The 15,000-nt window shown below is 37.4% G+C and overlaps 1 protein-coding gene across 2 annotated transcripts in view; it reads left to right on the top strand.

The window, feature by feature from the left end:
- The window catches only part of LOC106878295 (b(0,+)-type amino acid transporter 1), a 79,171-nt gene that overhangs the window by 44,856 nt on the left and 19,315 nt on the right, over window positions 1-15,000 (top strand). For both annotated transcript variants that reach the window (XR_016244582.1, XM_089364160.1), the window contains exons 6-9: window positions 2,314-2,413; window positions 3,645-3,689; window positions 8,871-8,994; window positions 12,966-13,069. Coding sequence is in view for 1 of the 2 variants with exons in the window: in XM_089364160.1 (XP_089220286.1) it covers window positions 2,314-2,413; window positions 3,645-3,689; window positions 8,871-8,994; window positions 12,966-13,069 (373 nt within the window). In the remaining variant the exon portion in view is untranslated. The remainder of the gene's footprint in view (window positions 1-2,313; window positions 2,414-3,644; window positions 3,690-8,870; window positions 8,995-12,965; window positions 13,070-15,000) is intronic.

The following is a 15,000-nucleotide window of genomic DNA, read 5'->3' as shown; positions in this document are numbered from 1 at the left end:
CCTATGTGACTTAACAACTATCTGCACTTACGACCACAAAAAATAAACATATCATCCAAGATGCTGTGCGTTGTTATTGTAAGCTATATGACAAAAAAACAGAAATGAAAACTATTCAAGCAAAGCTCACCATGTTCCTTGAAAGACTATTTACCCCAATCAAGAGAAAATGCACATCATATCAGAGCTTCCCTGTCATGTACAGTATCTTCCCAAGTCGGAAAAAGATTAAGCATTTATCCAATACAATTGAGTGGCAAATTTTTTCCTCTTAATTATTCTTGTTTTCTTTTCTTTTTTTCTTATTCCATCTTTTAAGTGAATTCTCTTATTTACGCTTTTATTTTTTTTTCATTTTTTTTTATCACATCTTTTAGGTGAAATATGCAACATCGTCTCCTTCATTGGGCACGAAACTCGGCTTGCAAAGACCTGTTGGGGCAAGCAAAAGCGAAATCGTGATGGCACCTGTGCCCAGCATCACCTGGCACTTGTGCTGGTGGCACGTGTAAAGACATTCAAGTGAGATCGTTGCCAGTGCCGCTGGACGGGCTCCTGTGCAGGTGGCACGTAAAATACACCATTTTGAGCATGGCCGTTGCCAGTACCGCCTGACTGGCCCTCGTGCTGGTGGCACATAAAAGTACCCACTACCCTCTCGGAGTAGTTGGCATTAGGTAGGGCATCCAGCTGTAGAAACTCTGCCAGATCAGATCGGAGCCTGGTGCAGCCATTTGGTTCACCAGTCCTCAGTTAAATTGTCCAACCCATGCTAGCATGGAAAGCGGACGTTAAACAATGATGATGATGATACTAAGTTTCTTCCTCATAAAATATCCTTGTAAAAGAAGGGAACATCATATGTGAGAGTATGTCTTATATGCCAAATGGGGGACTCCCCCATCGAAGACGATGTATAAGTGTTCAGCTTTTACTGAATGACTTGCACTCTTTTACTTGTTTCAGTCATTTTTGACTGCAGCCATACCGGAGCACTTATTCTATCGATCTCTTTTGCCGAACAGCTATGTGATGGGGACATAAACACACCAGCATCGGTTGTCAAGCAATGCTAGGGGGACAAACATAGACACACAAACACACATACATATATATATATATATATATATATATATATATATATATATATATATATACATATATACATACATATATACGACAGGCTTCTTTCAGTTTCCGTCCACCAAATCCACTCACAAGGCTTTGGTTGGCCCGAGGCTATAGTAGAAGACACTTGCCCAAGGTACCATACAGTGGGACTGAACCCGGAACCATGTGGTTGGTAAACAAGCTACTTACCACACAGCCACTCCGGCACCTATGTGAACAAATGCAGTGCATTAGCTCACTCCCTCCATCAAATCGATATTACCTGAACAGGTGTACCACACATCAGGTATCAAAACGATTGCAGAGCAACATGAGATAGTGTTTTGTTCTAGAACACAATGTATCATCCAGTCTAGGAATTGAAACCACGATTTTACAATCGTGAGTGCAACATGCTAACCACTAGGCCATGTGCCCTCATTATATGCCAAATACCTCTTTTACTCTTTTACTTGTTTCAGTCATTTGACTGTGGCCATGCTGAAGCACCACCTTTAGTCGAGCAAATTGACCCCAGGACTTATTCTTTGTAAACCTAGTACTTATTCTATTGGGTTTTTTTGCCGAACTGCTAAGTTACGGGGACGTAAACACACCACCATCGGTTGTCAAGCGATGTTGGGGGACAAACACAGACACACAAACATACACCCACACACACACATACATACATACATACATACACACACACACATATATATATATATATATAATCATAAATATATAGGGATTAGCAGTATCCTGCTTCTCCACCATACTGAGAATTCAGAAATAGCAGCCAAAGAACTACTGATTCCAAAACTACAAATTTTTCTCTAATTGATAGCAATATTTATGATAAGGTTTTTTCATACTGAGCTACCCGGCAAAATTGTTAATTATTAATTTTATTACTAATTGACGATTCCTTGCCCTGTATATCTATCTATCTATCTATATATATATATATATATATATATATATATATATACACACATATATATAGCAGGCTTCTTTCAGTTTCCGTCTACCAAATCCACTCGCAAGGTTTTGGTTGGCCCGAGGCTATAGTAGAAGACACTTGCCCAAGGTGCCACGCAGTGGGAATGAACCCGGAACCATGTGGTTCGTAAGCAAGCTACTTACCACACAGCCACTCCTACCATGTATAATAATAGTTTTCTTTCTTATCACATCTTTTAGGTGAATTCTATGACCTCCCAGAGGGCTTTACAGGTTCTGAGACTTCGGGGTCAGTCATTGCTTTGGCATTTTATGATGGATTATGGGCCTATGATGGATGGTGAGTAATTTCGTCTTAGTTTCATTCATTATTATGTTTATTTGTGTGTTTTTGTGTTTATGTTTTGTGTTTGTTCTCTCCCTGCCATCGCTTGACAAACCAGTATTGCTTTGTTATCATCATCGTTTAACGTCCGCTTTCCATGCTAGCATGGGTTGGACGATTTGACTGAGGACTGGCAAACCAGATGGCTGCACCAGGCTCCAATCTGATTTGGCAGAGTTTCTATAGCTGGATGCCCTTCCTAACGCCAACCACTCCGAGAGTGTAGAGGGTGCTTTTACGTGCCACCGGCACGAAGGCCAGTCAGGTGGTACTGTCAATGGCCATGCTCAAAATGGTGTATTTTACGTTCCACCTGCACAGGAGCCAGTCCAGCGGCACTGGCACGATCTTGCTCGAATGTCTTTACATGTGCCACCAGCACAAGTGCCAGGAAGGCGACACTGGGCACAGGTGCCATCACGATTTCGCTTGCCCCATCAGTATATATATGATTGTCATTTAACGTCCGCTTTCCATGCTGGCATGGGTTGAATGGTTTGACTGAGGACTAGTGAGCCAGAAGGCTACACTAGGCTCAATCTGATCTGGAAAGTTTCTATGGCTGGATGCCCTTCCTAACGCCAACCACTCCGAGAGTATAGTGGGTGCTTTTATGTGCCACTGGCACAAGCGCCAGTCAGGCAGTTCTAGCAACGATTATGCTCAAAAGGTGTTTTTTACATGCTACCTGCACTGGAGCCAGTCTCGGAGCACTGGCAATGACTACGCTCGAATGTTGTTTTTCATGTGCCAGTAAGGCGACATGCATGTATACATGCATTTTCACACTAGCAGCAATGCATTGATGAGTAAGCATTTTGTCCAACATGCAAACAATTCTGCTATGGCTGTATTATTAAGAAATCAGGAATAGGGAAAAATTCTGATTCCTTTCCTCCTCTTATCATCATCATCGTTTAACGTCTGTTTTCCATTCTGGCATGGGTTGGATGGTTTGACTGAGGTCTGGAAAGCCAGCAGCTGCACCAGGCTCCAATCTGATCTGGCAATATTTCTACAGCTGGATGCCCTTCCTAATGCCAACCACTCCAAGAATGTAGTGGGTGCTTTTTACATGCCACTGGCACAGGAGCCTCTATAAATTAAATAATTTATGTCTATCTCAAAATTAATTATTAATAACTTCCACTTTTTCTATCTTTTCCTATTTTTTTTTCCAAAACAGGAATAACCTCAATTATGCCATAGAGGAACTTAAAAATCCATACAGGTTTGTACAGGTTCCAAATTTTCTACTTGAGTTTTTCTCTGTATGAAATGTTAAGAATTTACCAGTTTCTCTCTTTTGTTAATTTTTATTTAAGAATTTTTCATAGGATACAGACGCTCTTATTCTTTGTAGAATAAGAGCGTCTGTAAAATAAACATGTACTTATACACATCTGTGCATGTATGTATGTATATATGTGTATGTGCCTATATATATATATATATATATATATATATATATATATATATATATATATATATATATATATATATATATATATATATATATGTGGAGGTGCAATGGCCCAGTGGTTAGGGCAGCGGACTCGCGGTCATAGGATCGCGGTTTCGATTCCCAGACCGGGCGTTGTGAGTTTTTATTGAGCGAAAACACCTAAAGCTCCATGAGGCTCCAGCAGGGGATGGTGGCGAACCCTGCTGTACTCTTTCACCACAACTTTCTCTCACTCTTTCTTCCTGTTTCTGTTGTGCCTGTAATTCAAAGGGTCAGCCTTGTCACACTGTGTCACATTGAATATCCCCGAGAACTAGGTTAAAGGGTACACGTGTCTGTGGAGTGCTCAGCTACTTGCATGTTAATTTCATGAGCAGGCTGTTCTGTTGATCAGATCAACTGGAACCTGAGCGTACTTGTACCACGTCCTCGTGTTGTTTTTTCTTGCTTGTTTTGAATTGACTACATACATACATACAGTAATGCACCAGATATCTTGGTCGCTAGTCATCTCCTTCATAAGGGTCAGTGTCTTGAGATCAACCTTCAACATATAAAATACTAAATTAGGTATCCACAACTGTACTTTAAAGGTCCATGAAAAAAATTTTGCTTCAAATGTATTTATTGCAAAAAGAGAAGAAAAACAAAAAACAGCAAGGCTTCTTAGTCTAATGTTTTACATAGTTTAACATTTTTCCAATCACCAATTCAGAATTTTGAAAGAAATTTCTATGAAATTAGTTCTTAAATGTCAAATGGCTCTCAGGGTCCATCAAAGTAGAATAGTAATCAAAGGGTGCAAGGTGGGGGCTTAGGCAAAAAGTGACTGAGAACCCCTGGTCTAAATGCTGGCAACAGACTCCAGTATGAATTCAGTGATTTCTGTTAAAGGCAGTCAAGGAGGACCTGGTAGTGGTGCTGAACGAAGGAAAGGTGTATGTTTAGGCAGTAGTGTGGCTGGTGGGTGTGAGGAGTGGTCCACACCAGGTGACTCATTCATTAGCACAGGACTTCTTCTTATGAGACTATATAGGCTTGGGGACCCGGTAGTGGTGGTGGTGGGGGGGGGAACAAACTCAGTGGCTGCCCCAGGCAGAACCCACTCTCATTACACCACTATCTCAAGGCCTTTCATACAAAATTAAATCTTTTGAGGAACTTGGTACTTGCCCAGTATTTATTTTATCTACAACGGAGAATGAAAGGCAAAGTTGACCTTGGTTGAACTTGAACTCTGAATGCACTGGAATGCAACTAAATACAATTGCGATGCATTTCACTGACATTTAAGTTTTCTAAAGGCAAATTATTAGTTCTGTAAATGGAGACAGTAATTTGTTCTACCTGGCTGAGTAAGAATTCACTGGCATCAGTTGACTGGTTTTATTGTGGTCACTAGCTTCAATTACTACTGCATGGCATGAGCTAATGAAGGTACCTCTATGTGGTTGTAAAATTTGCTAGATATAGCAACCAAATCTCCATTAAAATCATACCTTATTGTTTAAAAAAGGAAAGAAAAGAAACACACTAGATGGTGCAGTCCTAGATAGACTAGGTGGTGCATTGTATTCTTGAAGAAAACACTTCATCTCACATTGGTCTGCGATCTCTTTGATACCTGGCACATGGCACACTGTGCACTTGTTCAGGCTACGTCAATTTGATGGAGGGAGTAAGCTAATGTACAGCACATGTAGATCAAATGATTGTTATAAATAAATCATTTGTGCAGGTTATTCAGCAAAAAAACTGAACACTCATATGTCATCTTCGATTTGAGAGTCTGTCATATATATATATATATATATATATATATATATATATATATATATATATATATGTATATATGATGGGCTGCTTTCATATTCTGTCTATGAAATCCACTCACATGGCTTTGGTCTGGTCGGGGCTATCATATAAAACACTTGCTCACTGTGCCACATAATGGGACTGAACCTGAAACCATTTGGCTGGGAAGCAAACTTCCTAACCACACACCCATACCTGTACCTGTGTTTACCAGTCATAAAATTCATGACGTCCTTTTGAAATACTTCAAATATTTGAAATTGTTTTTCTTTTCCAGACCAGACAACACAATCAAATCCAGTCATAAGCTGAAGGACAATGCAAATGCTATGCGTGCGCGCACACACACAAACACACATACACACACACACACACACACCTTAACTATAAATTTAATTCGTATTTGATTGCATTTCAAAAGGCATGTGATTTTTTTTACTCCTTAAGTATCCTATGTCAATGCAATTCTGTGCTTGACATAAACCTGCTTATTGCTTACAAAACTGCTTATTGCTTATTGCATACAAAGTATGAGGGTTTAGTTCACAGGTGATCTAAACGATTAGGTACGCTAGGTAAGTGCTGAAATGGATAACTGGGGCTCCAAGGTTATAGCTGAGACGGTAGTTATGGAGCCATTGCAGATTTCCGATGCAGTGGGTATATAATTGTTAAACAGGACAACAAACATTAAGGCAAGGCAAACATCTCAAGACGTATACAATATTATTATAGGAAGAAATTCCAAATCTTACAACTCTTTCATGGATATATTCAGGATTGTATCTAGGAACTTACACTCATGGATCTCTGCAGGATTGCACATACAGACTCATGCTTAGGTTTCTATAACTTTGGAAAGTTGAACTATGAACTTTTATGATTCTTTTTCCTTTTTTCTTTCCATCTCGTTATTCTTTTACTCCTTCCTCTATATTGTCATCTTATTAATATATACCATTTTCATTTTCCCTATTTGTCTCTGATGACAGAATATTCCTTATTCGGGATGTCCCAGAAACAGCTGTAAGATTTTGTATTTCTTCCTATAATGATATTGTATATGACTTGAGATGTTTGCTTTGCCTTTGTTTGCTGTCCTGTTTAACAATTATATATGTGTGTGTGTGTGGAGGCGAATGGCCCAGTGGTTAGGGCAGTGGACTTGCAGTTGTAGGATCGTGGTTTCGATTCTCAGACCAGGTGTTGTGTGTGTTTATTGAGTGAAAACACCTAAAAGCTCCATGAGGCTCCGGCAGGAGGGTGGGGGTGGCGACCCGTGTTGTACTCTTTTGCCCCAACTTTCTCTCACTCTTTCTTCCTGTTTCTTGAGTAACACTGCGATGGACTGGCATCCCGTCCAGCTGGGGGGAACACATGCACCATAGAAACCGGGAAACTGGGCCCATGAGCCTGGCTAGGCTTTAAAAGGGCACATAATAATAAAATAAATAAATATATATATATATACACACGCATATATATATATATATATATATATATATATATATATATATATGTGTGTGTGTGTAATGTATGTCTGTATGCATCTTTTATTTGTTCCAGTCATTACACTGTGGCCTTGCTGGGAAGCCACCTTGAAGAATTTCAGTCAAAATGGATTGATCCTTGTACTATTTTTTTTAATGTCTACAGATATCTTTTAACAAACTGCTAAGTTATGGGGACATAAACATACCAACACCAGTTGTCAAGTAGTGATGGTAGGGGACAAACACAGGCACAAAGACACACACACATGTAGATACATACATATACATCCATGCATGCATAGATACATATATGTATGTGTGTATACACACACACACACACACACACATGATGGACTTTTTGTTTTTGTCCACCAAATCTGCTCACAAGGCTTTGGTTGGCCTGAGGCTATAGTAGAATACACTTGCTCAAGGTGCCACGTAGTATTGAGACTGAATCCAGAACCATGAGGTTGGGGAGAAAGCTTCTTACCACACAGCCACACCTATGCATCCATCCATCCATCCATCCATCTATCCATCGCTCAGGGTTAAAATTCAAGCAGTGTCCTCTTCAAGCATGTAGTTATGTCTATAATTTTACTCTAATACTTTAACAGAGCAAGAAAATGGAAGAAATTTATGTTGTCACTATTGTAGCCAAGAATATACTACACTTCCAAGAAAGGCATGAAGCTTAATGGGGTCATAGCTTGTAAAGGATTGTGGTTCATTTCTAATTCATTTGTCTTTTTATCAACTACTAAATCTAAGACCAGAGGATTGTGTTTGGAATGAAGGACAAGAGTGAGTTGACTGAGTTGACCACTCATCAGTCCCAAGATGCTTTAATCAAATGAAGTTTACATTGTCATCAAGGGATCCCATGTTAACTCGATCAAAAATACATGGAAAGCTAGTGGATTATCCCTCGTTTGAGTAATTACTACTTCTGAGGTTCTGCTAGCTATGAAACATAGGTAGCTTGGATTTTATCTACTCCATTCCCTAATTTTGAATTTTTATTTGCATACACAGCAACCCTAGCTGCTGACCACGAACTATAAAATAATATTTTCAACTTATTAAATATAAACAAATAATTATATTCTTGGGAATAGAAATTTCCCTTATGAATTTTTTTACACACTGGCTTCTTGATAAAATTCTTGTAAAAGATTTTTATCCCTTTTTGAATTTATATATTTTTATATATATATATATATATGTATACTTACAAGGATGTGCTGGAACGTTCCTGGCTTTAAGGGTATCGTAAAAGGCCTGGCTGGAAGCCCAACCTCCCAAGTTCTTTTACAGGGATTAGAAAAACTGAAAAACCGCTGCAATAAGTGTGTGAATCTGAGATGGGAATATGTTGAATGAAATCATAATTAATTGATCTTCCTTTATTTTCTTTTACCCAAAGCCAGGAACTTTTCAGCCCCCACCTCTCGTGTATACACACACACACACACACGCACACACGCACACACGCACACACGCACACACACACACACACACACACACACACACACACACACACACACACACACACACACACACAAGACATTTCCATGCCAAAAAAAATGTAAGTTATTCCTCCTTTGTAAAATGTATGCATTCTGATATTTCGTTATAGAAATTTGCCTCTGGCAATAATAATCGGGATTCCCCTTGTCACCATTCTGTATCTTCTGACGAATGTCTCCTATCTGGCTGTTATGACAAAAAGGGAGCTCTTGGAATCGGCTACAGTTGGTGGGGTATGTTGTTCTTTGCTTTCCTATTAAACTAAACATTGAATGTATTGACATAGAGGATAAATGCATTTACACCATGCATTTCATTTTACAGTTTCTTTGCCTCCACAATCAAAGAGGTATGGCATCTTACATACACACACACACACACACACACACACACATGCACTAACATAACAAGCATATCTACTCCTGCTTTATTTTTTCTTTCCTCCATCTGACTTTGTGAAAAAGAGTGTAAGCTCAAAATGTTAAAGACGCTTTACTTTTCTTATCTCTCATTGTGTGTCAAACTAATTATCATTACATTCTGTTTTCACTTTGTCTTGATTGTCATTATTCTCATCAATAATATTCAACAGTTCTTTGCTCAGTAAATTGGTGGGGACTGAGGAAGCTGGAAGTAAATGAATGGCTTGTGAGAGCTGTACAAACCATGTACAGGGGTGCTGTCGATAAGGTGAGAGTTAGTGAAAGCACGTGGCATAGTGGTAAGAGTGTTGCATGCATGATTGCCAGATCATGGGTTCAGTTCCTGGAACAGGTGACATGTGTTCTTGAGCAAAACACTTCAAGTTGCTCCAGTGCTATGTGGAGACTGGCATGTCAAAGAATATTTCCATATTCTCATATTGACTGGCATGTCAAAGAATATTTCCTCTGCCAGTCATAAAAGGTGACTAAAAGAGGTTGAGGTAGGATTTGAACACTGGGGTTGTTTTAATTGAATAAAAGGGTAGTGAAATCAGTACTTAATCTATTTGAGGGCTTACTAGAAACTCTCTTTTACTTGTTTCAATCATTTGACTCTGGCCATGCTGGAGCACCGCCTTTAGTCGAGCAAATCGACCCCAGAACTTATTCTTTGTAAGCCTAGTACTTATTCTATCGGTCTCTTTTGCCGAACCACTAAGATACAGGGACGTAAACACACCAGCATCGGTTGTCAAGCGATGGTGGGGGACAAACACAAACACACGCACACACACACACACACACACACACACACACACACACACACACACATATAAATATACATATATACGACCGGCTTCTTTCAGTTTCTGTCTACCAAATCCACTCACAAGGCTTTGGTCAGCCTGAGGCTATAGTAGAAGACACTTGCCCAAGGTGCCACGCAGTGGGACTGAACCCAAAACCATGTGGTTGGTGAGCAAGCTACTTATCACACAGCCACTCCTTAAAGACTTGTACCATGTTAAGCCATTGCCTAGCACTGAAATGTAGAGTGGGGAAGTGGAGACACTCATTATAATATCAAAATAATTTCAAAAATCAAAACATAATTAAAAAAAATGTAATGCAGTGCTTGGCACCTGATACACATAACAGGATGAGGAAATTACACAGAACTCTGTTACCTTTGGTGCATTGTTTTACATGGGTTGCTATTTCAGAGCAGTAAATGTTGGTTTTAATGTTGGGCAGTCGTTTACTGGTATTGGTGACATAGCCATTGATTGTACAGTAGTTGAAAACTGCCATCTAGTAGCTCAATATGATACAATCTAAATAATAATCTGCTTGTTTGTTGGCCCATTAGACTTTAGTTAGTTAGAGAGGTGGAGTAAAAGTGAGAGAAAGAGAGGCGGGGGCAGGAGAAATGTGAGTAGAGAAGAAAGAAGAGAGGAATATAATAATACACTAAGGCCAAGTGCATCACATGGTTAGTTGAAGGGAGAGGTGAAGAATGAGAGAAAAAGGTGAGAGAAAAGTGGGAGAGAGAAGTGATAATGAGGTGCTGTAGGGTGGGGAAGGAAAGGTGAAGAGAAAGAGAGAAATGTTATGAAGAGGGGAATTACATGGTTAAAAAGTTTGTTGAAGAAGAGAGAAATAGAAATTTGAAGAGCTTAGCAGAGGGAAGTTTTAAAATCATATAATATATTATTGTGACAGGAAGTGAAATAACTTAGTAAAATAAAATTAAAAATCATCCTTTCTTTCTTAAATAGCTTCTCTTATCTTTTTTTCATTCTGTGAAATTTCCACAGATCCCACTAGTATAATACATAATATAATATTTTATTGAGGAAAAGCAGTGAGCTGGCAGAATCGTTAGCACGCCGGGCGAAATGCTTAGCGGTATTTCGTCTGTTTTTACGTTCTGAGTTCAAATTCTACCGAGGTCGACTTTACCTTTCATCCTTTCGGGGTTGATAAATTAAGTACCAGTTACTCACTGAGGTCGATGTAATCGACTTAATCCCTTTGTCTGTCCTTGTTTGTCCCCTCTATGTTTAGCCCCTTGTGGGCAATAAAGGAATTAGAAACGTTAGCACGCCGGGCAAAATGCTTAGCGGTATTTCGTCTGTCCTTACGTTCTGAGTTCAAATTGCACCAAGGCCGACTTTGCCTTTCATCCTTTTGGGGTCGATAAATTAAATACCAGTTGCATACTGGGTCGATCTAATCGACTGACCCCCTCCCCCAAAATTCCGGGCCTTGTGCCTAGAGTAGAAAAGAATGTTTGATTGATGAAACACTTCAAGGTAGGGAGCAGCATGGCCAGAGTCCAGTGACTGAAATAACAAAAGAGCAAACGGGTATCCCTCTGTTCATTGGTCCGTCTGTCTCTATTTGTCTATCTCTGTTCATCTGTTCACCTGTCTCTATTTGTCTATCTCTGTTCATCTGTTCACCTGTCTCTATTTGTTTATCTCTGTTCATCTGTTCACCTGTCTCTATTTGTCTATCTCTGTTCACCTGTCTCTATTTGTCTATCTCTGTTCATCTGTTCACCTGTCTCTATTTGTCTATCTCTGTTCATTTGTTCACCTGTCTCTATTTGTCTATCTCTGTTCATCTGTTCACCTGTCTCTATTTGTCTATCTCTGTTCACCTGTCTCTATTTGTCTATCTCTGTTCATCTGTTCACCTGTCTCTATTTGTCTATCTCTGTTCATCTGTTCACCTGTCTCTATTTGTCTATCTCTGTTCATCTGTTCACCTGTCTCTATTTGTCTATCTCTGTTCATCTGTTCACCTGTCTCTATTTGTCTATCTCTGTTCACCTGTCTCTATTTGTCTATCTCTGTTCACCTGTCTCTATTTGTCTATCTCTGTTCATCTGTTCACCTGTCTCTATTTGTCTATCTCTGTTCATCTGTTCACATGTCTCTATTTGTTTATCTCTGTTCATCTGTTCACCTGTCTCTATTTGTCTATATCTCTGTTCATCTGTCTCTATTTGTCTATCTCTGTTCATCTGTTCACCTGTCTCTATTTGTCTATCTCTGTTCATCTGTTCACCTGTATCTATTTGTCTATCTCTGTTCATCTGTTCACCTGTCTCTATTTGTTTATCTCTGTTCATCTGTTCACCTGTCTCTATCTATTTGTTTATCTCTATCTCTATACAGGCTGGCCCAAAAGTAGGTTTACAGTTATTCAACCATCCCTTTCGCTTTCATATATTAACACTTTAAGTCTTAATTATAAAGAAATATGAAACCATTATTCTATGCCAATTTAGTTAATTGTAAGATAGAAATTTAAATGTAATAAAATGTTTTAAAAGAAATTTAATGTGCTTATGTGGTAACTGTAAACCTACACCCTGCATATCTGTCTTGGTCTGGCTATTTTTATCTGTCTCCACCTGTCTGCCTCTGCCTATCTCTCTATCAGCTTCTCTCTCTGTGTCTGTCTGTCAATCTGTCTCTGTTTACCAGTCGCTCTCTCTATCCATCTCTGTCAATCTATCAATTTATATCTCTTCCTCTATCTTTTGTTGTTTGTCCGTTTGCCTAATAAATTTTCTAAAACGTACACAGTTACAAAGTTTACATTTATTTACATGACTTTCAGGTCTGATAGTTCCAGCACCCCACCACAACGTTTGGATATGCTGTAGTTGTTATTTTTGTTCTTTTTAATTAATCAGTCAAAAACAAAAAACAAACAAAACAAATTCTTCAAGATGCAAATTTCTAAAGAATAGTTATTTTTTCCAGTTATGGGGTGATCGAGTTCTTGGAGTTGCTGCCATTATAATACCAATTTCTGTGGCTATGTCAACGTTTGGGGCAGCAAATGGATCTTGTTTCACATCTGGGCGGTGAGTATAAGTTCCCAGCTCATATTTTGTTTCATGTTAATAATGGTAATGAAGATGATAACTATGAGTATATTAGTGAAGATGGAGGTGGGGATGATAATGAATTGATGATGGTGATGTTGAAGATGGTGTCAATGATGACGGTAATGGCAGTGAAGTTTATTACACGATTATCAAAATATTTTCATATTTTCTGCATGAAGGTTCTTGCAATTTATCTGGAGTAATAATATGGGTCTGAAATGCTGATACAATGCTGGCAATGTTATGGACTGGAGTCAATCTGATTAGTTATACCAGTTCTCCAAAATGTGAGGCCTTGGGAAATATTATCATCAATGGCACTGATGTGCCATAGACTACTGTCAGGATGGGTGAATTCTTAACAATAACATGTTGTCCTCTCAAAAATGTCTCCAGGTGCAGTTAGGTTTCACAGAGTAAAGACACATTTTATATGTTGCCATTTTTTTTGTTTTGTATTTGTTTTAATGCTAATACATTCAGAGAACAAATATAGTTTCCGACTTTGGCATAAGATCAGCAGTTTTGGGGGAAGGGGTAACTCAATTACATCGACCCCGGTGTTCAACTGGAAAGGATGAAAGGCTAAGTCAACCTTGGTAGCAGATGAAATCCGTTACAGCCCTGGCCTCCCATTCTGCCCTCTCCTTTTCAAGGGAGCGTTTCCCATATGATAAAGGTAAATCTTTTTGTCTGCTCTGTAACGAAGAACGATTTCTCATCTTGCTCTTGGAGAATTCTCTTGTAAACATGTTTAAAGGAATGTATTTATCGTTGCAAACATTGGCAAAACATACCTTTAGCTCCTATAAGTAATTTCTACCAATCTATAAAATTCGACCTTTAACTGTCTTTTTACATTTCATTTCCACACTTTTAAGCTTTATTCCCATTCATCTGTCACACTATATTTTTCCACTCTAAATTTTCTGTTAATTTCTTTCTTTCTCCTCTTTCGCTTTCTCTAAATTGCCTTTGAGGTTAAATCTATTAAATTCTAAGAAGAAATTGCTTAATGAAAGATGTGAGAGTGTTCTATCATGTACTCACTATTCTAAATATGTGTTTAGAAAATTTTATTAAGTGTCTATATTTGTACTCATATGTATCCATTTATATGTGTACGTGTATATGTATATACGAATAATCATATGTTTGAGTATATGCATATATATATTTGTATGCATAGGTACATGTTTGTATTTATCTGATGCTGTCTATATCTTGTTATGCACATATATGTGTTTGTGTGTGTGTGTATATATATATATAAGTATGTGTATATATATATATAAATATATGTATGTTTATATATCCATATGTATTTATATATGTGGATATGTATTTATGTATGTATATGTATATATGTGTATGTGTGTATTTGTATGTGTATATGCATGTATATGTATGTGTACAAGTATGTCTATTGAAGTCTATATTCATATGTATATATGTGTGCATATCATCTATTGTTAATGCAGGTATATGTGTATATGGGTGTATATATATATATATATATATATCTTTATATATATATATATATATATATATATATATATATATATCTTTATATATATATATATATATATATATATATATATATATATATATATCTTTATATATATATATATATATATATATATATATATATATCTTTATATATATATATATATATATATATATATCTTTATATATATATATATATATATATATATCTTTATATATATATATATATTTATATATCTTTATATATATATATATATATATATATATATCTTTATATATATATATATATATATATATATATATATATATATCTTTATATATATATATATATATATATATATATCTTATATATATATATATATATATAAAGATATATATATATATATATATATCTTTTATAT

Source organism: Octopus bimaculoides, chromosome 16 (genome assembly GCF_046866305.1).
Source record: "Octopus bimaculoides isolate indiv1 chromosome 16, ASM4686630v1, whole genome shotgun sequence".
Taxonomy (NCBI): Eukaryota; Metazoa; Mollusca; class Cephalopoda; order Octopoda; family Octopodidae; genus Octopus; species Octopus bimaculoides.
This window is presented reverse-complemented; position numbering and strand designations above follow the sequence as displayed.